This window comes from Eschscholzia californica, unplaced genomic scaffold, assembly GCF_041429995.1.
Source record: "Eschscholzia californica isolate CP2 unplaced genomic scaffold, dmEscCali1.0.p SCAF_4, whole genome shotgun sequence".
Classification (NCBI taxonomy): domain Eukaryota; kingdom Viridiplantae; phylum Streptophyta; class Magnoliopsida; order Ranunculales; family Papaveraceae; genus Eschscholzia; species Eschscholzia californica.
The window spans coordinates 55,780,795-55,807,377 of NW_028238461.1; the positions used below are offsets into that span (position 1 = coordinate 55,780,795).

A 26,583-nucleotide genomic window follows, 5' to 3' on the forward strand; every position below is an offset into this window, starting at 1 on the left:
AGACAAACAAACAGTTGAGCAAGTATGAGATTTCCGTGTTTCAACAAAAAAAAAAAAAAAAAGTATGAGATTTCCGTCTCACAGCTGCTACAGTTGGTCGGTGTGGATATTTCTTCTCCGCGTCCGTCCGGTAACAGTAACAGAAAAAAAATCATCCCAACCGCCTTTCTTCCTCCACCTTTTACCCAACTTGCAAAAATATCTCAGTGTCGTCCAAGGGCGGCCAACTCCCTCTTATAAATAACCCATTCTCTCTCACTATCCCCGATCTCCTCCCCTCCCGCACCACACCGATGAAATTACCTGTACCCTAATTTAATCGGTGAATCTAGTAGAAGATAAACTATCAGTAATTCTAACTTCATTATCAGAGAGGGAAGAATCCATTAATGGAGTTAGTATCATTTCCGTCTGGAAGAAGGACTTCACTAAATATAATCACAGAATCAAAAGGTGAGGAAAATTCATGTTTAATTGCTTTCCTCATCCTCTTCTCCTTCAATGGAGGTCCAACGTAGTCCCATTGGTGGAAGAAGATATGCAACAACAGATCAGGTTAAAATTGAGGCAGGAATTCCCCAACCACTTGAATGTTTACAAAATAGTACTCCAATCCCTCCATTTCTCTCAAAAACTTATGATCTTGTCAATGATCCGTCATTGGATATGATCATTTCTTGGGGATCAAATGGTCAGAGTTTCGTGGTTTTGGATCCAATTGAATTCGCTAAAGTTGTTCTTCCTAGAAATTTCAAGCACAACAATTTCTCCAGTTTTGTTCGGCAGCTCAACACTTATGTGGGTATTACAGTAACATAGCTAGTATTAACCCAGATACGGCTTTTCTTTTATCTGTTATGTGATGAAAAATTTCCCTGTTTCAAAAGTTTTTTTTTTTTTTTTTTCTTGTAATTTTTTCCTGTATATTTTCATTTCTTTCATTTGTTATGTTAACTTGTAATTTGTTTTGTCACTAGATCTTTCTAGAATGTAATGTTTGTAAGATTATTTTGAATAGGTTTTCGAATAGGATATCTGATAATGCTTGTAAGTTTCTTTATTGGGATGTAATTATGATTGGCAGTAATCTAAGAAGAAAAGTTTTTTCAAGTTAACTTTTTTGATCAATGAAGTTTATCTTTCAGCACTGTTAGTGGGTTGTTCTTGTTTGGTCATTTACAGTTGTTCTTGGTTTGTATAAACTTATTCTGTACGATTTCGGGTTCGGATTTGCTTGTCTCCCATGAAGTTCCTTATCTTGGATTTGTAAGTAAAGATTAGTTCGATATACTCTTTAGCTGATTGTAGTATCTATTACTAAACCCTAACAAATTTGTGGTTAGTGGTTTACAGTGGCTTTGTAGGGAGATGGTACTATAGCAGTTTGTTCTTGTTCATGATATCGAGGGATGCGAATTCTAGTATCACAAAACCCTTAAAAGAAGTTATGTTTGTCATTTGTTTATGTTTTGCTTATATTCATTCTTGAGCCTGTGCTTCAGGGGTTCCGAAAGGTTGAAACTGATCGTTGGGAGTTTGCTAATGAAGGCTTTTTACGCGGGAGGAAACATTTGTTGAAGAACATTCAGAGGCGGAAATCGTTTCTAGGTCATCAGACTGGAAGCTATGCTGCGTCATTGGGTGAAACAGTGAAACCCGAATTGGAAGGTGAGATTCAAAGGTTGAAAAATGACAAGAATCTCTTGATGCAGGATCTTGTGCAATTACAGCAGAATCACTGTCAGAGAATTCAGCAGGTAGAGGCAATGAAGCAGAGGATGGAAGTAGCAGACCAGAAACAGAAGCAGATGGTTTCTTTCTTGGCCAAGGTGCTTCAGAATCCTGTGTTCATGTCCCGTCTTAAACAAACGAGGAAACAGAAAGAGGTACGATCTCCAAGGGTTAAAAGAAAGTTTCTCAAGCACCAGACTCTTGAAGATAGTAGCTTGGGTTCATCCATGGAAGGGAAGACCGTGAACTACAAATCTATTTTAGGTGATCTAGCTTCGCCTTCGGCAGTTCAAAATTCAGAACCTATTGTTGATACACAACTCAGTGATAACCTCTTAGAAGACGTGGTGGGCAAGCTAGGGCTAGATGTAGAACATATACACGATGGGTTTAAAAATATTGCATCGGAAAAAGCAGGCGAAGAACTAGTCAGAGTTGCAGCTGATGACATGGGAATGAACACATTGGGCTCGAGATCCATGGGATTTGAAAAAAGGAAGGAGATACGAAAGGATGAACAAGATATGGACCATGAATATTTTATCTCATTCCCGGGTGATTTGGTGAAGGAGAAGACATTTCCCGATTTTATGTCCACAGGTGTTGAAAACATCATCAAACAAGAGGATATTTGGAATATGGGTTTTGACACTAGTGTAGGACTACATACTTCTACCAATGATGTCTGGGGGGATATCATGAATTATGATAATCAAGAATTTGGAGTCTCATGTGGATTATCAGATCCGTGGGACTTCGGTTTGCAGCAACTAACAGGAGTTCCAGGAAGTGGCGAGTGGCCTGGCGACGTATCATCTCTGGGTGATTTTGAGATCAGGAAGAACAACTAGATATTATCATCCTAGGAACTGATCTGCTTAGGCAGTTATGCCTTCGCAGATGTACTTATATTTTTATAAATATGGGTGGACTTCAGATTATCGATTATAAATATATTCAATAATTAACATTTCTTATTGTTTCTGTGTTGAAATTTATCCTTACTTTTAGATGAAATTTCATCAGATGATTACAGTCTTTTGTTCTTGATCAATATAGCTGCTGAACATCTTTTGTATGTTCAAATGGATGTACTGTTGTATCTTGTGAGCTTGTCTCCTTGCATGGTCATCTTGAATAACAAAAACCTCAGTTGTGATTTTTGCAGGTTTTCCAAGGGAGCACTCCGATTCCATGGGATTTCGGGAGACCCGTTGAATGGGTTCTTGCGATCATTTTTTAGGAGAACACTTCGGTAAGGCAGGTATGTTCAATAATTTTGTGTATTTGCAGAAATATTTTACCGAATCGAACTTTTGTGTACCCCAACTCGAATGAAATTATCTGCTGAAGTGCTCTAGATATAGGTGTTAGCAACCCTAAATTCCTATCTTTGATAAGCATAGTAAAGGTATTTAGAGTTGCAATGGTGGTTTTGTTCCCTGTTCATTCGTTCCCCCATTGTAGATGGTTCAGCCACGCGCGGTAATATTCCTGTGGGATCAACTAATATCGTCAAAAGTCATTACAGTTTCCATTTGTCTTGATATCTAATTCCTTTTCTTTTTGTATGATATAGGATTTGCTTGGGGTATAGAGACACCCGTGGTCGTTCCTGCAGTTCAATGATGCTAAGCTTTTTCTTTGTAGGAACTTCCTTCCACCTATCGACACATTTAACATTATCACATAACGATTTACTACTGTTAGTTTGAATTGAGACAAAAAAAAAAGTCTGAACTCATACTCTTGTGCATTCTTAGTCGAAACTGCAACTCAGTGAAAGAGTAATGACTTCTCAATTGAGAATACAAAAATAAGCATGTATACAATAATTAGACAGAGAAGTGAACAAACTTATAAGTACTTCCTAGGAAAACCGAAAACCAGTAATGTTTATGAAGTATGGAATTAAGTTAGTACTAAACCCCCAAAAGAACTTTTTGTAGAGACCAAAGATTTATCTAAACTACAGGCTTCATTATTGTTTTAGTTAATACTTGATATAATCTAATCAGGGTTTATGGTGTTGGGTGTAAATATAGTCCAAGTGAGCATCTAAAATCATTCTCCTTTTTAAGCATGCTTCTTCATTATCATATCCATTTCCACAATCTTCTACAATGCCCATTTCCTGTAAATTAACAACCGGAAATTACTAAGTATTAGGAAACCGAAGATCTCATCAAGGCATTAATAGTGGGGGAGACGAAAATTAGGAAGATGGGATAGAAAACATACAATTTCCATCATCTTATTTTCCTCCAATTTGTTAATAGCTTGACTAGAAACTTCATAATTGTCAATGACAAATACTTCTTCACCTGCAAACAGATTAAAACTACAGTTGGAACTCATACAGAATACCACAAAGACTCAGAGAGAGAAAACATAACTACTACTATGTCACATTTTTGCTCACCTCTGTTTGTTTGTGAAGGACGAAATGCTGTTATTTGGTAGGAGTGAATAATCAACAGAAGAAAGGGAAGGCAGGAAATAAGAAGGTTATGGGAGTTGAAGTAACATTGTTCTTTCATTGTTCAATTTTGTATAGGCAGTTTCTTGATGATGCTAATGAGATTGAGACAGAAAGAGGTTTAGGCTCCTCAAAGCCTTACCCACCACCAACAGGGTCAGATATATCTAAAGAGAGAGAACAAGAGCAAGAAACAGGGTCAGAAAGAGCAATGGCAGTGGTAAGTACTGCTACTTGATGGTCAAAAAAACAACATACAAGAGTCAGTGAGAGCATATGTACTGCTTATACAGCTGTTTTCCATGAGCCCAGTGTTCTTTCCTCTTTGGCTTTCTTGTACTTGATATAGTAAACATCTCAAAGAACTCATAAGTACACTTGAAACCTGAAAATATAGCCTTTAAAAGTAAAGTATCAAACTAGGGATCGTTTCTCAGAACATACTGGCATTTTCGATAAACTGAGAGGCCAGACAGAAAGGTGGTCATAAACTAGGGAGCCATTTGGGCCCAACCATTAAAATTTAAATACGAGAAAAAAGAGAGAGAGAGAGAACAGAATAGAGCATAACTATGTGTCTACTACTCGGAGACAAAACTGTTTTTAGGAGACCATGCCATTGTGTTTATCACTCTTTGTTTATGCTTTTGCAGAATATACGGTAAAGTATATTTGTTTATAATCTATTAATTTCTCTCTAATTAATATAAATAAGCGCAACCCACACTTGATCTTCCTTCTTGTGGTCAGTGTCCACTGCCCAAACCTTATACAGGAGGATTTGATTGTGTTTTGTTAGTAGTGGGGAAGTTGGTAATTAGGTTATCAAACTGACAGAATCTTTGTTTTCTTTTGTTTGACCTTTCCATAATAATACTCTTTGTTTGTGCTGTGTTTTTTTTGGTGCTTTAAGAGCAGCAGCATGTCACATGTCCACCCACTACCTAGATATGAAATAAATCCAGAGGGAATCTCTGCTAACTTCCATGCTAATATGGGTGAGTGGGCTGGCATCTTTAAACTTCATTGTCCCTCTTTTCCACTACTACTACTACTACTACTCTCTCTCTGGATTTAATGTGTTCTTGTTACTATGTTGTCAAATCTAGAACACACATGATCAAAAGTCAATATGGTATTCAGTGTAACTCTAAGTTGTATGTCAAAATCTCATTTCGCTACTACTAAGAACAAAATTTGCATTCTCTACTCTATATTGTACTAAATGATAGCTCAAGCCAAAAACAAACCGGTAGAAAAGTAGAGTGTTTACCACACAAAATTCATCCTTAGATATCATCTGTTTTATTGGATAAAAAAACAATATCACGTGTTGAGATGGCCGAGTTGGTCTAAGGCGCCAGATTAAGGTTCTGGTCCGAAAGGGCGTGGGTTCAAATCCCACTCTCAACATTATCCTTTTTTTTTGTTTTTTTTTTTATCATCAACCCAAAAAATCTAGAGGAATTCTAAGGGCACCTGAAAGAAGCTAGTATTTATTATGGGTTAAAGAGGCGCCTTTTAGTAAGATAAGATGGGAGTTCTACTTTCTTTGCCTGATTCAAGTTGATTTTTTCTGATGTAGACAATTCAGATTCAAACAGGTCATCCTTCAGTTGGACTTAAGCCTTAAGGTTCAAAAACTTTTCCAAAAAGTAATCCAAATTTGGCAACTTGCTTTGCTATTAAGTCCACTAGGTTCCCACCGCGCCCTACGGGCGCGGTAGATCCCTCTTGGCTAACGCCGTTGTGGTTTATTACGCCGATTTTACGAGTAAAGTGTTTTTGAGCATTCTCCGAGTGCGCGTGTACTGTGGGATCTATGGTCACGCTATTGACATCACGTTGGGTCGAGCTTACCCAAGAATTGCATGCACAATGATGCCCATTTTCACACCTTTTGGTGTCATGTGTTTACTTGCCATCCGAAATCAGTACATGATTTCGGATCACATGTACTCGCGTGACCCCACATTGTCTGAAAATGGGCATCATTGTACATGCATTTCTTGGGTAAGCTCGACCCAACGTGATGTCAATAGCGTGACCATAGATCCCACAGTACACGCGCACTCGGAGAATGCTCAAAAACACTTTACTCGTAAAATCGGCGTAATAAACCACAACGGCGTTAGCCAAGAGGGATCTACCGCGCCCGTAGGGCGCGGTGGGAACCTAGTTTTCATGTAATTCAAGGTGGAAATCTAATTTTCAGTTATTTCATCGTAATTTTTTTAGATTATAAGGAAATTGACGTAGTTTATTATGGATGTCTTTGTAATAATACCCACTGAGCTCTTTTGGGTGGACTCCTTGATTTATCGTAAAAATATAGCTGACATAAGGAACGGATGGTCAGTCTTATACCTTGAGTAACCGACGGACCTGTTTTAGGGCTTAGGTGGAAACCTGGTTGTTCAAACAAAGTAAAAATGGTTTTGATGGTCTCTACACCCTTTTTATTTAGTATATCGTGATGTAAAATGTTATTTGTTGGGTGGACTCCTTGAATCCATGAAACATGATTCAAAGAGGATAAATAAACTAAAAAGAAATAGAAAGGAAAAGTGGGATTCCTGAATTTTACAAAAAAAAATTTGCTACTTACTTTGGGTTATGATGACAAAGAAAATTGAATTTCAGAACTTCCAGACTTTCTACAATATGAAAATTAAAACTAAAGATGCATTCTTGAGAGAAAATTGACCAAAGATGCATTCTTGAGAGAAAATAAACCTCGAAACACAATATGACATTGGATTAAATCTTCTTGCTAGCAAAATATTCAAACATGAGAAGTACACGGTAAGTACATGAACAGTTCAAATTCTAATTGAGCTACGTATATCAACTTGCATCAAATCATAATGCAGAAAGGGTGTAGAATCCTATGCCACGAATCCAATGAGGAATATCTGAACTATACCAAGGAGCAATTGTTATGGCGAGATTTTGCTTCCACCCAAAAGAGACAGATAATGAGATATAGATGATCAAATTATAAGATAGAAAAACCATATAAGAACAGAAAGACAAAAGAGAGGGAGATTATATACCTGAAGCTCAGACAAATCAAATCTATAAGATCAACCTGCTACTATGTCGTTTAAGACTTTCATATTTTGCTTCCACCCAAAATTGATCAATTTTGCTTTGTAGTAAAAGTGATAAGTTCCTGGATTCGATCGAGGCAATCTGCTGCGAACCTGACTGCATGAAAACTTTCAGGAATGCTGAATGCCTTAAAGCCCATGTCAATCTTGCCACCACCATGTTCTGTGCACCATATGTGGTACTAAGCAGGTGAAGAAAAATTTCAAAAGGCATATGAGTATGCATGAAAATGTAGGTCCTTCTGATACTGGGAGGATAAAATGTAGTTTTGATGGCTGCCTTTGCACATTTTTTGGATGATTGTTGATGACAGTAGTGATCAAAATGCGTGACAATTCTATGCAAAAAAAAATGTGTGACAATTTGGTTTAAGAATCGAGTTTCAACATTCTTTGGCCCTTGAGTAGTGTAAGTCGTCAATGCCTTATCTTCACAATTGAAAAGTCAAATCTCATTCACAATTGAAAAGTTTCATCTTCATACCTTATCTTCTTCAGAGGTACAACCGATTCAGTAGCCGTGTCTGTAATGAATCCATTCTGCATTAGAAGATTCACCAAGTTCAGACCTTAGTAGGAACGTTTACATGTAAAACCCTAGAAGCGTATAACAGAATAAGAGTTCAGACATTTACCTGCCTGAAACAACCTTAGCAATTTCAGTCCATCGATAGCCGAATAAATTTTGAGCCTGCACAAATATTTGTTGTTAGACCCAAAATCAATTGAAATGATCACAACAACTTAAGATGCTCAAGAAAAGGAAATAATATTATAACTCTTGGAAAGTTGGAAATCATCAAAAGTTCTTAAAAAAATGAATACCATATTGAATAGTTCATGCCACATTCAAAAGTTCTTATAGAATCAATTACCTCACAAAAGTTCTTCTGGTGACCATCCCCTTTTTTGAAATCTGAATTCAAGTATGTATACCACCTGCAGAAAACTTTGTTAAGAACTTATACATTATCAAACTTTTTTTAAATCTGAATACTTATGAATTTCTATCCTTAAAATTACTTGCGATTATCGTCCAACTGCACACAAAAATTCAACTTTTACCTTCTTGACCATCTGAAGAAAAAAACACCATTCTAAGTAACTAACTCCTAAAACATAACAGAGATGTAAACATCAATACTTGTTCTCGAAGTATATCGTCTTCCTGTATTAATTTTTGATAAACCAAAGAGAAATTAAACAAATTAGTCTGAAACTAACAAAACAAAATTCCCCTCACAGACATTCGCAGAACACCTTATTTGCATATATTGAAACTACAATATTTAAAACAACAAACTGTAAAAATTAATATTTGAAAATCTATCTATGGATAGAATGACTAACCGGGGAGACATTCCAGAGAGAAAATTAGCCTAAAGTTCACCTTGAACAGACTCTTGAGAGAGAGAGGTTGCAAGCCTCTAATTCACAATCTCTAAGAAGCATTTACTCATACAATTTGGTCCAACTAAAAGGTGAGAAATACAAACTAACTTGATATAGATTGAATGGAGATAAAGTATGCTAAAAACCTCTAACTCACATTCGATGTATATCGACCGAACCATAAAATTGTGCCATGTTTGAACTAAAAGTGAACACCTTATTAATGTGAAACTACAAAATTGAAAATGACTGATTTATTTTTGTAGACTGACCTCAGAAACATTTCTTCAAACACCTCAACTACAACTTGATTTTGAGTGAGAATTCAATTTTGCCAATAAGAACCAAACTGGAAGTGAATCAAAGAGATGGAGATAGAGGGAGGGATGCACAGGAACTAAATTAAGGAGTGGAGAAAACTGAATTTAGAGAGAGAGAGAGAGAGAGAGAGAAATGAAGTAGTAGTCGGTTAGAGCTTTGGAGGAAGAGAGCCGAAGTTGGAACTTGTAAGGACAGAACGTGGGAAGAAAAAAAAAATTGTTTGTTAGATGACTAATATAACCTCGGCTAGGATATTCAATTACTAAAACACTTAAACTGTATAGAGTTTGGAATATTTCCACCCGTCGGATGCAAAATCTGCTCAAAGAATGGACGGCCAGACTTATACCCTGGATAACTACTGAGCTGTTTTATTATATAGATATGCACTTCATCTATATAATATCATGAAGGTGGTGGGTTCATTTATAATACATTATTGAATAAAGCTTTGCCTTATCCCTACAATTCTAAACCTCCTCTTTTGCATAAGATCGAAAATGGGGCTGTCTTTTACAAAGCTATTGAGTGGGCTATTTGGGAAGAAAGATATGCGTATTCTTATGGTTGGTCTCGATGCCGCTGGTAAGACAACCATTCTTTACAAACTTAAGCTAGGAGAAATCGCTACTGCAGTTCCTACCTGTTATAACTAAAAGTCGCGGAAGCTATCGAACCTATCCTAGAAATTGATCCGATTATGAAGATTAATCGAAAAGCTAAGTCAAAATCAAATATGCGAACATAATTTAACGAGGTTCGGCTTTAAAGCCTACGTCCTCGGGCGAACAAGAAATCTTTATTGAAGGATAGATGAAGACGACTAACACAACCCGCAAGTTCGTCCCAAGATGGTACCGTATAGAATTTAACCTTCTATACTAGATCTTCGACGACCGAGAAATTTAACACCGCTCAAAACTATGAACAAAAAATTTCTCTCTCACTTGCTCTCTCTCTTTAGCTCTCTCTAAAGAAGAGTTGTTGTTGTTTGTGTTGGTGTTTTACAAAGCACTCAAGCCCCCTATTTAAACATAATATAAGCCGACAATTTGAAGCCAATAATTGGTAACCATCCAATTTGGCACTAAACCGCCATAAGCAATTTGGGACTAAACCGCCTAAGCCAATTTGGCACTAAACCGCCTATTGCATCCAATTTGGCACTAAACCGCCATAAGCAATTTGGGACTAAACCGCCTAAGCCAATTTGGCACTAAACCGCCTATTGCATCCAAAGCCGCCTCTCATTAGTTTTGGAAACTTGCTCTCACAATTCTCCACCTCGTACACAATTTGATACCCTTCAAATTTTGGACGAACACCAGGATACTCCTTGTAAGATATGTCTGCTTCTTGTAACATCATCCGACTGCACCATTTGACCATGGTTGCCTACGTACCCTTTTACATGATCAAGCCTACCGTAGTTCTACCAACCCTTCACATAAAGATTACCTTGTCGCCAATACGCCCTTTCGGGCAACTTAATCACGAGCCGATTTGTAGCAATTCCAGACAATGCTGAAACTTGCTACATGTCACCGCTTTAGTCAACATGTTCGCGGGATTCTCATCTGTGTGTATCTTCATGAGAGAAACATCACCTTCCTCTATGACATCTCGTACAAAGTGATACCTGACATCGATATGCTTAGTACGAGCATGATGGACCTGATTCTTCGCCAAGTGGATCGCACTTTGACTATCACACCATACATCCACGCACTCCTGCTTAATCCCTAGATCATCCAGAAGACCCCACAACCACAATGCTTCCTTCACACCCTCGGCCATAGCCATATACTCGGCCTCCGTAGTAGATAACGCAACTGTAGATTGTAACATCGATCGCCAACTAACTGGAGCACCATGTACCTTAAACACATAACCAGTAGTAGATCGTCTTCTATCTAGATCGCCAGCATAATCCGAGTCAACATAACCGCTTACCTGACATGTGTCTCCACCAAAGCACAAACCCGTATCAACAGTACCCTTCAAGTACCTCAAGACCCACTTCACAGCTTCCCAATGTGTCTTCCCCGGGTTTGCCATAAACCTGCTAACTACACTGACCGCCTGTGAAATATCTGGACGAGTACACACCATAGCGTACATCAAACTGCCAACTGCACTAGCATACGGTACACGATCCATATGATCCTTCTCCACCGTAGTAGTGGGAGATTGTTTTCCCGAGAGCCTGAAATGTGGTGCCAAAGGTGTTGACACCGCCTTCGCATTCTGCATCCCGAACCGAGAAACTACTCGTTCGATATAACCTTTCTGATTCAAGTACAGTTTCTTACTTGACCGCTCTCTCTTAATCTCCATTCCCAGTATCTTCTTTGCAGCGCCCATGTCTTTCATCTCAAACTCTTGACTGAGTTGAGATTTCAACTTATCTATCTCCACCATGCTTCGAGAAGCAATAAGCATGTCATCCACATACAAAAGAAGATAAATAAAGTCACCTTCGCGAAGCTTCTTGATGTATACACAACAATCATAGTCACTTCTGCGAAAACCATGCTTTAGCATGAAAAAATCAAATCGTTTGTACCATTGGCGAGGGGATTGTTTCAATCCGTAAAGAGACTTCCTCAAACGACATACTTGATTTTCTTTGCCCTCAACCTTGTATCCCTCAGATTGAGCCATATAAATTTCTTCTTCCAAATCACCGTGCAAGAAGGCGGTTTTAACATCGAGTTGTTCCAGCTCAAGATCACTATGAGCAACAATACTCAATAGCACCCGAATAGAAGTATGTTTCACGACTGGTGAGAAAATCTCATTGTAGTCGACCCCTTCTTTCTGTGCATAACCCTTGGCCACTAGTCTTGCCTTATACCTTGTACCCTTGATTTCGGAAGAATACTCTTTCTTCTTGTACACCCATTTACAACCAATAACAGACTTACCTTCGGGCAATGGGACAACCTCCCATGTCTTGTTCTTGTGAAGAGACTCCATCTCTTCTTGCATAGCAACCAACCAACTCTCTCTTTCCTCCGCGGTAATAGCTTGTTTGAAGGTGACCGGCTCGTCGTCTTCCACCGAGAGTGCATATTCAACAAGATTTGCCTGCCCATAATGCCTAAGAGGTTTGTCTGACCCTAACCTCTGTACCGGCTTATATAACCGTTTCGGCCTAGTGTGTACCGAAACATCCTGCTGTTGTTGTTGTAAAACTTGTGTACCTTCCCCTTGAACCTCCTCATGATCGGGTTCATCAATTTCCTCATCCTGAGTTTTATCCTGATGCTCCACCTGATCATGATTCCTAGAAACCCGTTGGTCTTCGGCTTCTACTTCCACTACTTGAGCTTTAGTAGACCCAACATCACCACAACTAGGCACCGTAGCTTTCGCCATAGCTACAATAGATGACTCATCAAACACCACATCTCTGCTGATTACAAACTTCTTATCTTCCGTACACCATAGCCGATAACCCTTGACTCCTGTAGCATATCCTAAGAAAATTGCCTTCTTTGCTCTATTGTCAAGTTTGTTACCTTTAACATGGTAATAGGCCGTACAACCGAAAACCTTAAGTCTCCCGTAATCTGCATGTTCACCTGACCACACCTCGTAAGGTATGCCGCCATCTAAAGAAGAATGTGGAGACCTGTTCACAATATAACAAGCTGTAGCAACAGATTCTGCCCACCATTCTACGCCTAGTCCCGAATTGGAGCGCATACATCTAGCCTTCTCAAGTAGTGTACGGTTCAATCTCTCTGCGACTCCATTCTGCTGAGGTGTGTTTACTACTGTCCAGTGCCTCACAATGCCTTCCTGATTACAAAACTCCTTGAATGCCCCATCCGTGTACTCGGTCCCATTATCCGACCTTAACGTCTTCAGCTTTCGACCAGTTTTGTTCTCAACCATTGCTTTCCACACCAGGAACGTGTTGAATACCTCATTCTTATGCTTCAGAAAATAAAGCCAGACAAATCTCGAATGATCATCAACGAACGTAACAAAATACCTGGAACCACCCTTGGAAGGTAACTTTGCCGGTCCCCAGACATCGGTATGTACGTAGTCTAATACCTCTTTGCTCCTGTGCTTGCTTGTAGAGAACGTCACCCTGTGTGCCTTCCCGAACACACAATGCTCACAAAACTCCATGCAAGACTTCTTCATGTCCTTCAACAAGCCTTTCCCGCACATCAGAGATAGACCCTTTTCTGACATATGCCCAAGGCGCATATGCCAAAGCCTCGTACTAGCCGTTGGATCCCTTCCACTGATTCCTACTGCTACATCTCCAGTAATTGTTGTCCCCAAAAGTTTGTATAAATTACCGTAACGAGTACCTCTCATTACCACCAAAGAACCCTTAACGACTTTTATGGAGCCATTCTCTATAATTATCTTACAGCCGTTCCGCTCCAACACACCAAGGGAAATTAGATTTTTCCGCAAATCGGGTATGTGTCTTACGTCCGTCAATGTTCTCACCACTCCATCGTGCATCTTGATCCGTATTGTTCCGAGTCCCACAGTTTTACATATACTATCATCACCCAGTATAACTGTACCACCATCTATACTCCTATAGGTAGTAAACAACTCCCTATTTGGGCACATATGGTGTGACGCCCCTGAATCAAGCATCCACTTATCGAAGATCTTCTCAGACACCTCTGTGACCGAGAAACATTCGTCCGCCTCTTCTGACACATATCCCGCCTCTTGCATCTCTTGTTTCTCCTTGTAGCCTTCGTTCTTTTGCTTCAACTTTCTCTTTGGACAAGCCGCTTTAAAGTGGCCAAGCTCACCACAACTAAAGCACGTTTTCTTGAAAGAGCCTCTAGATTTGGATCTAGATTTCCCGCCCTTTCCCTTTCCCCTTTCATTACTCCTCCCCCTCGTTACAAACAACCCTTGTGCTTGTTCTTTGTCTACTCCACCCGACGCCATACTGCTAGTAGCAACCTTACGAAGGTCATCTGCTAATAGCGAATTTCTCGTCTCTTCCATGGTTAGACTATCACCAACAAGCATCAAAGTTTGAACAAGGTTCTCATAGGATTTAGGTAATGAAAGTAACAATATGAGGGCTTGGTCCTCATCCTCAACCTTAACATCAATATCCTTCAAATCTGAGATAATCCTGTCAAACCTATTCACATATTCCTGAATAGAAGAACCCTCTTCCATTCTACATGTGAATAATTTGGATTTTAAGTAGACCCGATTCGTTAAAGTTTTCGTCATGAAACTGCTTTCTAATTTTAACCACACACCCGCCGCCGTTGTTTCTTCGTCTACTAGGAACGCCACGTCCCTCTCAAGACACAACATAATGGTAGCCCGTGCTTCGAGATCTAACTCCTCCCAATCCTCATCTGACATATCTCCTGGTTTCTTTCCCGTCAACGTCTTGTGTAATTTCTGCGAGATTAACAGATTCTTCATCTGCATCCGCCAATAAGAAAAATCGTTTTTCCCATTGAACTTCTCTATCTCATATTTCCCTGATTTGACCGTACCACTTCTCGATCCCATCTTCTCTTCGTTCAATCTCAACAAGGCTCTGGTACCAATTGTTATAACTAAAAGTCGCGGAAGCTATCGAACCTATCCTAGAAATTGATCCGACTATGAAGATTAATCGAAAAGCTAAGCCAAAATCTAAATATGCGAACAGAATTTAACGAGGTTCGGCTTTAAAGCCTACGTCCTCGGGCGAACAAGAAATCTTTATTGAAGGATAGATGAAGACGACTAACACAACCCGCAAGTTCGTCCCAAGATGGTACCGTATAGAATTTAACCTTCTATACTAGATCTTCGACGACCGAGAAATTTAACACCGCTCAAAACTATGAACAAAAAATTTCTCTCTCACTTGCTCTCTCTCTAAAGAAGAGTTGTTGTTGTTTGTGTTGGTGTTTTACAAAGCACTCAAGCCCCCTATTTAAATATAATATAAGCCGACAATTTGAAGCCAATAATTGGTAACCATCCAATTTGGCACTAAACCGCCATAAGCAATTTGGGACTAAACCGCCTAAGCCAATTTGGCACTAAACCGCCTATTGCATCCAATTTGGCACTAAACCGCCATAAGCAATTTGGGACTAAACCGCCTAAGCCAATTTGGCACTAAACCGCCTATTGCATCCAAAGCCGCCTCTCATTAGTTTTGGAAACTTGCTCTCACACTACCATTATGTTTAACATAGAAACTATCGAATACAAGAACATAAGTTTCACAGTGTGGGATGTTTGTGGTCGAGATAAAATCCGACCTTTATGGAAACATTACTTTCATAACACACAAGGTGTAATCTTTGTGGTTGATAGTAACGACCATTATCGTATTGCTGAAGCAAGAGATGAACTGCACCGCATATCGAGTGCCGACGAGTTGAGGAGTGCAGCTTTGCTTGTGTTTGCAAACAAACAAGATCTTCCGAACTCAATGAATGTCGCAGAAATCACTGATACGCTTGGTCTTCACTCCCTTAGTCAACAGCGTTGGTATATACAGAGCGCTTGTGCAACTTCAGGGGAAGGGCTATACGAGGGCTTGGATTGGTTATCAAACAATATTGCTAACAGGGCATAGAAATTTTTTTGGGACGGTATTAGATTTGGATCTTTGTCCGTTTCGGGTTTACGGGTTCGATTTTTGTTAATCAGAATAATATGACACTATTAGATTATGTAAATATGAAATGAAATCTTATCTTATTTGATGATCGAGGCGAGTGGTCACTCTTTCCTTATTTGATGATCGAGGCGATTTTTTTTTAAGGGTCATTATATACTCAAATATTCAAAAGAACCTATTTCAGAGTTCAATGTGAGATATCTCTCCAAACCGTCATTGAATTTTGTGTCAACATAAATTCTGACTTTCGACCAGGTTTAATATCGTAATCACAATCGAATCCCTCAATTAAGAAATTATGTTGTATAAAGACTTTATGAGTTCTAACTGACATCTAATAAATTCATTTATAAGAATTCATCCTGTTTCAGACCTCATAAATCACCCACAATGTCAAAATTTTATTGAATTGTGATTTTAATTTATTGGAATAACATGACTTAAAAGTTGATTTTAGTTTCAGATTAATAGTCTTATGAACTTCTGAATTGTCCAGGCATCCTATCATTACTCTCTGTCTTTCCAAGTGTTATTATATACTCATGAAGATCATTAAACAAAGAGAGCAATACGTTTTATCAACATTTTTCATTGATCATACTTTTCAATGTGATTGTGGGCATAATGAAGAAATATTATTTTGTTAATTTCGATCGCAGACCCAAATCATACTATCTCTTGAGACTTTATCACCATAATTTGATCGTCCTTTATCCTTCTGTTCAGATGACCCCGTCTTTATTCTAAGGATATAATTATATAAACAACATCAGTTAATCGAACTCTCCGTTATGAACAACAAGCTTCACATGAGACCAATTCCTACTAGGGAAATTTTAAAAGGCCCCCCCGTTTTTGTTAAAAGGCCTCCCCGCTAAAAGCGCCCCTCATTATAACCCATTTGGTTATAGGGCCCCCTCTACAAAAGAGCACCTCCTTCATCAATATTTGACCTAACGGCAAAGTTAACGCCGTTAGGTCAAACTTAACCCAAGACCAGAGAGGTTGACCACGCCACATCATCATCTTCTCCGGTAGGTCGCCGGCCGGCCAAACTTCCGGCCGGCGACCTTCAAATATATATTTTTTTTTTTATTCTCTCTCTCTCCAAAAAAATTTTTTTTTTTTTTTTTTTTTAACTCTCTCTCTCTCTCTAGCTCGCAGACCCATTAGAGGTCTGCGAACAGACCTTTTGAGGTCTGTTCGCAGACCTCTAATGGGTCTGCGAACAGACCTTCAAAGGGTCTGTTCGCAGACCCTTTGGAGGTCTGCGAACAGACCTTTTGAAGGTCTGTTCGCAGACCCATTAGGGTCTGCGAACAGATCCATTGAAGGTCTGTTCGCAGACCTTCAATGGCTGCTCTCTCTCTCTCTCTCTAGATCTATAGAGAGAGAGAGAGAATTAAAAAAAAAAAAAAAAAAAAAAAAATTTTGGAGAGAGAGAGAATAAAAAAAAAAAAAAAAAAATTTGAAGGTCGCCGGCCGGAAGTTTGGCCGGCCGGCGACCTACCGGAGAAGATGATGATGTGGCAGAGAGAGAAAATGAGATGGAGGAGAGAAAATGTGGGTGAAATACACCTTTAAAGGGGGTTTTTTTCACCCATTCAAAGAGGGGGGCCCTTTAACCAAGCTAAGTCAAAGGGTTTTTACTAAGTCAACGAAATCATGGGGAGGCCTTTTAACAAAAACGGGGAGGCCTTTTAAAATCTCCCTTCCTACTATTCTTAAAATGTGTCCTCATTTTTGTGAACTGTACCGTTTCAAACGAGAGTTACACCAAATTGTATTATGTCTGAAAAAACACAATTTAGTTACAAGCAACCAATCTTCTGTGGTCTGATCGAAATCTTGGTAATGAAAGTGGTGATCATCTTCATCTAGTAAACTTGGTTTTCAGTTCCCAACTTCTGACTTTCCAATGTAAAGAACTAAATTTGTCTTAAAAGAATCAAGAACCATTCATTCATGATACTATCACTCCACTTAGATTTCAGACTCAAACTTTCTAAAGAGCTACATCACACTATGTAGTCTTATTCACGGTTCTGTCTACAATCCACATTTGATCTACTGCAAATTCCCTGACCCAGTATTTCATCTTAATGAACATTGCGAGCCATGAATAACATAACAGATGCAACCTTATCTGCCCCCAAGAAAGTTCTTTTCCCTCCACTCTGACTAGTTTAATCAACTCGGAACTGTTATTAGGAAGATCAAGAGAATTTTGATTTCCTGAATTTTGAACAGCGTTCACCAGAAAGTTCATTAATATGGGTATTGTAACTCCTTAACGGGTATATTCGTGATCTTGAATGACTGTAACGCCCCCCCTTATACGGAGAGGGGGGGGGGGGGGGGGGGGGGGCTGCTGAGGACGGACCTCTTTATCAAGGGCTGGATGTGCTTTCGTAACTTGGCATTTCTTCGGGGTGCCCGAAAATAAATGGGTTGGGCCCATCAGCCATCAATTCATGGGCTTTGTCACCGTATACACCCATTAATCGTGAATTTCTGAGAGCACTCCTAGTAACGTATTTTGACCCATACAACAGTTACCAAAATTTTATTTTGTTTACTTGAAGATTTCTAAATGACCAAAACATATATCTATAATTTGGTGTAAAATGTTTATAGAAAGTACCCTACGGGTACGAGCTGTACCCTTGTTGATTCATAATCCATCATTAGATATCATCTAATTTGAACATTATTGTTTTCGAGTTTGAATTATTTCCTTTTTTTAAATTAAAATTTGTAATGAGCGGCTTGTTAGATGTGTTGAGATGGTGGAGTTGGTCTAAGGCGCCAGATTAAGGTTTTGGTCTGAGAGGGCCTGAGTTCAAATCCCACCCTCACTATTATCTCTTTTTTATCATCTACCCGAAAAACCTAGAGGAATTCTAAGGGCACCTGAAAGATGCTATTTTTATGGGCTACAAAGGCGCCTTTTAGTCAAATGGGAGTTCTACTTTCTTTGCCTGAATTGAAGCCTAAACCTACATGAAGTTGGGCTTAAGACTGCCCAACCTGATTTCCAGCAACCATTCTAGACTGATGTCAATTGACCATGTTGATTCTTCTTGATTGATACAAATCAAAATTCAACCACAGTGGTGTTTTTCTCTTCCTAGTCGCATCTGACTCAAATCTGCATTGGCTCGAGTTAGATTCCTGACTGTTTTTGTTTGTCTGACTCGTAATGTCCACTCATCGGCTCATCTCAATGACTTATTCAAGTTGATTTTTTTTTTTTTCTGATTTAGACTATTCAGATTCAAACAGGTTAGTGTCATACAAGGAGAAAAACAAATACTACCTAGCTTATTTGCAAACTTGGTCATCCTTCAGTTGGCCTTAAGCCTTAAGGTTCAAAACTTCTCCAAAAAGTAATTCCAATTTGGCAGTTTGCTTTGCTATTAAGTCTATATGCACTTCATCTATATAATATCATGAAGGTGGGTTAATTCATAATACATTATCGAAGAAAGCTTTGCCTGATCCCTACAATTCTAAACCTCCTCTTTTGCATAAGATCGAATGGGTCTGTCTTTTACAAAACTATTGAGTGGGCTATTTGCGAAGAAAGATATGCGTATTCTTATGGTTGGTCTCGATGCCGCTGGTAAGACAACCATTCTTTACAAACTTAAGTTGGGAGAAATTGTTACTACAATTCCTACCATTGGGTTTAATGTAGAAACTGTCGAATACAAGAACATAAGTTTCACAGTGTGGGATGTTGGTGGTCAAGACAAACTCCGTCCTTTATGGAAATATTATTTTCATAACACACAAGGTCTAATCTTTGTGGTTGACAGTAACGACCGTGACCGTGTTGTTGAAGCTAGGGATGAACTTCACCGTATATTGAGTGAGGACGAGTTGAGGGATGCAGTTTTGCTTGTGTTTGCAAACAAACAAGATCTTCCAAATGCAATGAATGCCGCAGAAATCACTGATAAGCTTGGTCTTCACTCCCTCCGTCAACATCGTTGGTATATACAGAGCGCTTGTGCAACTTCAGGGGAAGGGCTATACGAGGGCTTGGAGTGGTTATCAAACAACATAGCTAATAAGGCATAGAAAAATTTGGGATTGGTAAATTTGGATAGTTTCTTTGTGGAGTTGAGTGAGAAATTTCATAGGAAAATGTTACCACTATAACTATTATTACTTGTGTCATTTTTATTTATTGTTTCTCTATTGCTCAGACCTGTTCTGGGAACAGTTTGTGTTGTTTTGATGTTAAAAGAAATCTTGAAATAAAAAGTAGAGTCGTCCATCTTTTATTACAACTTCATTTTCTACACACCCGCCTTCCGTATCATCGCGCGAAGTTCCTCATGCTCCCCCTTCCTCACCAACCCTAACGCGTATACATTTTTCTAGAGATGGAAAAAAAAAATTCAATAAATCCTAACTCCACTAATTTTGAATTTGACTAGCTCATCTAAATATAAATATAATGACTTCTTATACATAGTGTTACAATTCATCCAATGAGTATGTCTTAAGACTTCTAATTATATAAAAGATGAAAATGCACCCACCACCGTAGAAAATAATTTATAAAGAATTATGTCGTTGACTCCAACTCAAATTTTATTGATATTTTTTAGTTCAATTTCTAGATTGTTTGATGCGCCAATACTCGTTTTAGACAGTCCATATTCACACTACACTTCCCAGGATGTTTCTTAATAGGATCATAACTAGGAGGGAGGGTAAGGCGTATTACGTCGGTCAAGGGTGTTGACTTTGTCAATCAAAGAATATAACTTGTTACACTTACATTATGGAAGGCAATAGATACTATTATCGCGAGGGAAGTGCTTGTATCACAAAGAAAATTGACAAAAGAAGTTACCGAGCTGATGTGGCAGTTGTGATATTCATCTTTCAACGCATGTGATTTAGTCAAACCTTCAAACCACAACCGCCACATCAGCTAGGTAACTTCTTTTGTCAAATTTTTTGTAATTTTAACAATTCCCTTATCGCGATACTATCCCTTTAGACAAAGGGTTTTCGTTTGGTTGTGTAGTATTCATTTGCCTGAAAACATTTGGTTTGAAATCCGAAAATTAGTAATATGTATCCACCTTATAAGACAAGAAATAGAGAAAGCCTACAATTCTTGGCAGTGACCCTCGACCTTCATATACGACATATTGAGAACTGAACAAAGACGCATGCATGTTACATAATTCATTATGAACATTAACGAATTGAAAATAATCGCTTTTACTGATCTCAGAAATATACGAGTACTATATGTACATTTGTTCCAAGTATAGCTTTTTCTTGCTTGAAAATAAATTAGAATTAAAAAAGAAAACTAAACTGATGGGGCGAGGCGACTTTTCCTTCTTCATCTTCATGGGTCGGATCCCCATGGTGTCATATCCATTGGGTAGCTTCCTAAAACTCGTAAAAAATATGTGAATTCTTGAACCTCGGCCAACGCATTTTGAGCTCTTGGATCAGCCATCGACGCTTCAAAATCGACATAAAACATATATTCAAAGTGGTTGGGGATCCCCACATTATCATCATCAGCAAACGGAGGGTTACGATTAGGCCGACTCTCAATCTTACTCACACTTATGTTTCTAAAAACGAAGGCGGACATGATTTTGTACAACACAGATGTGCCTTTATACTGAGCAAATACAATACTCGTCTTAAACGGGCGGTCCGTTTTGGGAATAATTGGCTCGCGAGCCAACATGACGAACCGAGTCACGTTTCCTGAATCGTCTTGAATACCATCACCCAATTTCTGTAACCCATAAAGTTCGGCCGCCCGAGCACTAGCGATCGCCGCCGTGTCACAGAGGTTATGCACGACAATAAACTTGGCGGCCCCGGCTGTATCAGCGACCGATTCACGAGTAATATCGAGACCGAGTTTAGTAAGAGTCAAATCGCACTGAGCTAAGGCTTGTGGATGACTTATAACCCGAGTTAGATTCTCTTTTCTGACTCCTGGTAAAGCGAGGAGACAGTGATGAACTCGAGTGAGATATTCTCCGACAATATGAAGGCGGTGGCAGAGGAGAAGATCGTAATTTCGATGAATACTTCCACCGAGCGAATTCTCGACTGGTAAAACGGCTCGGTCGGCTAATTGGAGTTCAACGGCTTGGAAAGCGGCTTCAATTTTATCACAAGGGACGGTTACACAACCTGGGTAAGCTTTACCAGCCGCCGCTTCACTATAGGCCCCGGGTAAGCCTTGATAAGCCACTAGGAATTGAAGTCCATGACTCGGAGTTGAATGAGTGATAGTCAAGGGTTTGGGGAGGCTTTCAATGGACAGAAAAGCCGGAGGTTTATGGTTGTTAATGGCTGTTACCTCCGAGTTACCGATTTTTTGAACTTCTTGTTGATAAACGACTTTACTGGCTAAAACTGCGCAGGCGCTTCGCCAGTGGGTCCTTGAATCGGTGCGATTCACACATTTGATGATATGGGATCCGGGCTGGTGAACCGGGCCCGGAGGTTTTAACCCAAGAAGGAGTTTGGCATCTATGAAGAGAGATTGAGATGATGATATTGAGATGATTGAGTGCATTCTTGTTGAAGAATGGGAACGAAAACCAAATTGAAAACAAAAAAAAAGTAAAGAAGAGAGAAAGGGAGTAGAGGAGAAAGGTTGTTGTTCTACAAGGAAGGGAACACCAAGCTAAGAAATCAAAGAGGTTGTTAGGTCGTTTTATAACGAAGAAGCCGGTGAAGACTTATGTGATAGAAGGTTTTTTCAGGTATATTTTACCAATAACATGTTATAAGGAATAATATAACAACTATACAATACATTTAAGGAAAATGCGATTTGACCCGACAAAAAAGGACTTCACAAGACTAAATTACTGACGTCGTGATGATCTTGTGTACAAACTTAGCATTGTCGGGCTATTCGAGTTTAAATCTGTTGGGACAAATAATATTGTTGTATATTTAATTTATGTGCAAGGGTTACATTTTGAACGACAAACCTGTAAAGTTACTTTGTTGGTGCTATATATTTTAATGTGCATGGGAGAGAGGAAGTCGTGAAATAACTCACAGTTGAAGCTAGAGCAACTCGGTTAGCTATAAGGTTAGCCACATACCTTAATCAGTGTGGGTGTATGGTGGAAGGTGATGCGCTAGTAGTTGTAAATGCTTGTCGATCAATTGATGATCGAATGTTGTGGAAGATGCTCTAGTCGTGAATATCAAGAGTGAAAAAAAAGTTAAGCTCACAAATTGTTCTTTCTCTTATTGTGTCCGTCAAGCAAACCAAGTCGTGCATTTGTTAGCGCAATTAGATTTTAATTCTAATTCAGAAGTAATGGAGGAGATACTACCTTGCATTGTAAATCAGTTGACTGTTGATACAGGCGAAAAACTAGGCGAAAACCTATTGTCACAAAAAACAAAAATGATGCTATGCCCGGCCGGAATCCCGGCCCCAATCCCGGCCGGGTGAGTTGGCAATCCAGCCGGGCATAGCTAGTGACGTGTTATGGGTTTTCGGTGATTACCATATAGTTTCTGTTTTGGTCCCTCGAATTTGGGCTAATTCAAGATAAGGCCTTTTAGTCAAAACCCCCACTTTACTCGACCAGAAAAGGCTAGAATGCATTCTACCAAAACCCGAGAACTCATTTCGACCAAAAGAGAGAACGAAGATTTCAGAGGAGCAAAAGCTAGGGTTCTTCGTTCTTCCCTCTTTCATCAGACTAGGTAAGGTTCAAATCTCCTCTTCTTTCTATTTCTATCTCTCTTACCTATACGAGTTAGGTTACAGTTTTTCCAGGTTCTTTGTCTATCTCTCTCTACAAATCCAAATCTGTTTGATTTTTCTAATGTGATTATTTTGATAGTTTCTAAGATTGTTGAAATTACACAATACATATTACTGAGTTTGCATAGATTTTGCCCTAGATTAAACCAGATGTTTAAAATTGGTTTAAAATTGCTTCATATTTGCCCTAGATTTTAATGTGATGATTTCTGAATAAATGTTGCCCTAGATTTATTCAAATTGGTAGAAATAAGCTCAAATTGGTTGATTTGGTTAAATTTTGGTGAAATTGGTATGAAACATGATATGATTAGTCTGAAATGGGTCTAATTACGAAATTGCTAGAATTTGCCCTAATTTTGGTGGGATTGTTCTGAAATAAGGTCTAATTGGTTTGAAATATGGTCTAATTTGGCTGAAATAGGTCTAAGTCGTCTGAAATAGGTCTAATTAGTATGAAATATGGTTTAAAAGAAACAATATAGCTACCAAATTGTTCAAACATTGGTATCATAGTTAATATTCTCATTTCTGTATACTCGTGACATTCTTGTATCTAATTGTACATTTTTTATCAGGGAATAAAGCTACATCTATTTCTCTTAAGTGATGTTCAATGATTGCTTAAACTTTCTACTACATTTCATGTGCAGGATATTGGGGAGTTGTATGAGGTTGAACGAAACTTGAGCAAGGTATTATTTACTTAGAAAGATTTGTTGATATTTTTCAAACTGAGGAAGTAATCGCATCTGCAAACTAGTGCAAGCAGAAAGTTGCACAGTTCCCTGGCCAACTGGAACAGTGAGTCGGCCATGCTGAATTTGGATATCTACTAAACAACACACTGAAACAACATCAGAAGCAGTTTATACTACTGGATTAGTCGTCGCAGTTTGGACAAGAAGACGTATTTCCGAAAGAAGTCCAACCCAAGTTGGATGAAGAACATAGGAAAAGAAGAGTTGAGTCTTGGTGCAAAGCTGTCTCAAGAACTCTTGATTTGGCTGATCTATCTTCAAACTCTCCTCTAAATTCAACATTTGTTGTATTTCATTAATTATTTCTCTTGAACACGATTTCATTTTTTTCCCAACAATTGTACACGATGTTCGTCTTTGATGGTAAAGAAGCATTTATCTTTGTGTTCTGGATTGGAATTTTTTATCGAGCATGATGTTTGTATTGTTTTGGCCATACTCTCCATACTATTTTGGTAGTGTTTTCATGCAGGTACTTGGTTGTTCTCTTCATACTCTATTACTCCATAGTGTTTGTAATGTTTTAAAGAGATCAATAGCTTTCCTTCCATGGCCAACCCATTGATTACCCATTGATTATCGTCGTCCAACACACAAGATTTTTATGGTGCATCTTCTCAAAGATTTCCGATGCTCTTTCTTAGCACTGATTCTCTGATTCTATCAAGATAAGAATGAACCAACTTCCCAAGTTCAAGTGCACTAGCATGAGCACAAGCCGAAAGAACACACACCAGTGTTACAATCAGGATTAAACCCATTAACTTTCATGTCTCTAATATGTTGATAGCTTCCCCAGAAAATCCATTTTGAGTATAACCAGTACTCATCGAATTCAGTGTCATAATATATGTCTCAGACATTATATCAAACACCTTCCTTGCACTATCAACAACACCACAAGCACAACGTAGATGAATCGAAGTACTACTAACATAGATATCAGATTCAAACTCAGTTTTTAAGAGATTGGTATGGATTCGTTTACCTTCCATAATTCCATAAAATCCATAAAATCGAGAACAACCCTTAAAGACTACAGGAATAGCGTAATTATTAGGTAATAAACCATCTTGGTGAATAGACAAATAGGAAAGGATAGAGCAAAATTGGAGGGATGAAATCTCTTCTTCTATCAAATACATCCTAACACCGAGCTTGACATCGTCCCTAAGATGAAGGTTCGGTTTGTAGAGAGAGAGAGACAGAATTACAAATTTGTATAGAGATTTAGCAAAGAGAAATAGGTAAGAGAGATGTATTTGATAGAGATGTATTTAGCAAAGAGGGAAGAATGAAGAACCCTAGCTTTTTGCTCCCAAATTCCTTCGTTCACTGCAAAATCGATTTTTGCCCTTGGTTTTCTCTAACCTGGTCGAGTAAAGCAAGTTTGGTTGACTAAAAGGACGTATTTTCAATAGGCATGAATTGGAGGGATCAAAAACGAAACTAAAATTCTCCCTGCCAGAATTCAAAAACACGTCATGATGCATGCCCGGTTGGACTGCCAAGTCACCCGGCCGGGATTCAGGCCGGGATTCAACCGGGCATAGCATCATTTTTGATCATAAAAATGCCCTTACTTTTCCTCTCTAGTAGTAGGTGAAAAGAAAAAAAAAGCAAACAACCATAAACCACCTTGAAAGTTACACCTTTTAATTCAAAACTTTCATCATTTCTCCAACAAATATTATACATCCAATCCAATTTTCTTTTTTCCTTCACATAATTCAACCCATTTCTAATATCTAATTAGCAAGTGGTTTTTTCTCGGTTGATTATAAAATAGAAATTAGTGATAGCCTGTTTTGTTATTCGAAAACTTATATATGTCCTCAAGTAATTACTAAACTAAAATATATTTGCAATAAGAACCCAAAACTATTTTAAATATTTATTATGAAGTCAAAAGTTATTTAGATGATAGTTTCCTTTGTTTTTCTATAGAAAAGGACACTCCAACCATCTAATTCGTACAATTCGTTTCAACTATTTTTACAAATTTAATATATCTATATATAGATTATCTAAAAGAAAGTCTAATCCAAGTGATCGGATGGAAATTTTAAAGGTGTCTCTCATGTTTTCATATCAATTGGTCAAGCTTTTATTGAGGGGTGTATGAAAGCAAGATTCAATCATTTTCTTTTTCTAAAGAACTAACATGGAAGATTGTTTTTATTTTTATTTTGTAGACTCTAGACTAGTATAGGGAATTCACACTTTTTGTTTTTTGGTCCAAATCAAGGAAGATGGATATAACCAAGATTATGTGTGCCTATAACATTTCCTGTGGAAGGCCCTGTATATGGCTAAAATCCGGGGGTCCTGTGGAAGGAGGGCGATTA

At 38.5% G+C, this 26,583-nt stretch overlaps 3 protein-coding genes, 1 long non-coding RNA gene, 1 other non-coding gene and 2 pseudogenes across 7 annotated transcripts; 5 read left to right on the forward strand and 2 right to left on the reverse strand.

Annotated features, from left to right (window-relative positions):
* The first annotated feature begins 66 nt into the window (after nucleotides 1–66).
* On the forward strand, nucleotides 67–2,668 carry LOC147546499 (heat stress transcription factor A-3-like). The gene is made up of 2 exons (XM_086673727.1): nucleotides 67–798; nucleotides 1,503–2,668. Exons 1-2 carry the CDS (start codon nucleotides 502–504, stop codon nucleotides 2,580–2,582), a joined length of 1,377 nt encoding a protein of 458 aa, XP_086529853.1. The 5' UTR covers nucleotides 67–501; the 3' UTR covers nucleotides 2,583–2,668.
* Nucleotides 2,669–3,289: 621 nt separating this feature from the next.
* PSK3 (PHYTOSULFOKINE 3 PRECURSOR) lies at nucleotides 3,290–4,586 on the reverse strand. Its single transcript, XM_086673726.1, has 3 exons — nucleotides 4,154–4,586; nucleotides 3,973–4,055; nucleotides 3,290–3,865 (listed from the first exon to the last, which is right to left on the reverse strand). The coding sequence occupies exons 1-3, from the start codon at nucleotides 4,269–4,271 to the stop codon at nucleotides 3,746–3,748; spliced, it is 321 nt and encodes a 106-aa protein (XP_086529852.1). The 5' UTR covers nucleotides 4,272–4,586; the 3' UTR covers nucleotides 3,290–3,745.
* A 956-nt stretch (nucleotides 4,587–5,542) lies between these two features.
* TRNAL-AAG (transfer RNA leucine (anticodon AAG)) lies at nucleotides 5,543–5,623 on the forward strand. Its single transcript has one exon. It is a non-coding gene; the product is annotated as a tRNA-Leu (tRNA).
* A 3,842-nt stretch (nucleotides 5,624–9,465) lies between these two features.
* LOC147546502 (ADP-ribosylation factor 2-like) lies at nucleotides 9,466–16,032 on the forward strand. The gene is made up of 2 exons (XM_086673725.1): nucleotides 9,466–9,679; nucleotides 15,229–16,032. Exons 1-2 carry the CDS (start codon nucleotides 9,537–9,539, stop codon nucleotides 15,629–15,631), a joined length of 546 nt encoding a protein of 181 aa, XP_086529851.1. The 5' UTR covers nucleotides 9,466–9,536; the 3' UTR covers nucleotides 15,632–16,032.
* Nucleotides 16,033–19,168: 3,136 nt separating this feature from the next.
* On the forward strand, nucleotides 19,169–19,974 carry LOC147546503 (ADP-ribosylation factor pseudogene; annotated as a pseudogene). The gene has a single exon (XR_015223397.1). The product of XR_015223397.1 is annotated as an ADP-ribosylation factor pseudogene (transcript).
* Nucleotides 19,975–20,907: 933 nt separating this feature from the next.
* On the reverse strand, nucleotides 20,908–22,405 carry LOC147546504 (arogenate dehydratase 3 pseudogene; annotated as a pseudogene). Its single transcript, XR_015223413.1, has one exon. The product of XR_015223413.1 is annotated as an arogenate dehydratase 3 pseudogene (transcript).
* Nucleotides 22,406–23,103: 698 nt separating this feature from the next.
* Nucleotides 23,104–24,659, forward strand: LOC147546505 (uncharacterized). The gene is made up of 2 exons (XR_015239805.1): nucleotides 23,104–23,413; nucleotides 24,128–24,659. It is a non-coding gene; the product is annotated as an uncharacterized LOC147546505 (long non-coding RNA).
* Nucleotides 24,660–26,583: the final 1,924 nt, after the last annotated feature.

Bases quoted from the DNA above. Each gene is read 5' to 3' on its own strand.
- LOC147546499 (XM_086673727.1), top strand. From the start codon at position 502: ATGGAGGTCCAACGTAGTCCCATTGGTGGAAGAAGATATGCAACAACA. The intron at 799-1,502 runs GTGGGTATTACA...CCTGTGCTTCAG, and splicing joins TTCGGCAGCTCAACACTTAT to GGGTTCCGAAAGGTTGAAAC.
- PSK3 (XM_086673726.1), bottom strand. From the start codon at position 4,271: ATGAAAGAACAATGTTACTTCAACTCCCATAACCTTCTTATTTCCTGC. The intron at 4,056-4,153 runs GTGAGCAAAAAT...ATCTGTTTGCAG, and splicing joins TCCTTCACAAACAAACAGAG to GTGAAGAAGTATTTGTCATT. The intron at 3,866-3,972 runs GTATGTTTTCTA...GTTAATTTACAG, and splicing joins AAAATAAGATGATGGAAATT to GAAATGGGCATTGTAGAAGA.
- LOC147546502 (XM_086673725.1), top strand. From the start codon at position 9,537: ATGGGGCTGTCTTTTACAAAGCTATTGAGTGGGCTATTTGGGAAGAAA. The intron at 9,680-15,228 runs CTGTTATAACTA...CTCTCACACTAC, and splicing joins ATCGCTACTGCAGTTCCTAC to CATTATGTTTAACATAGAAA.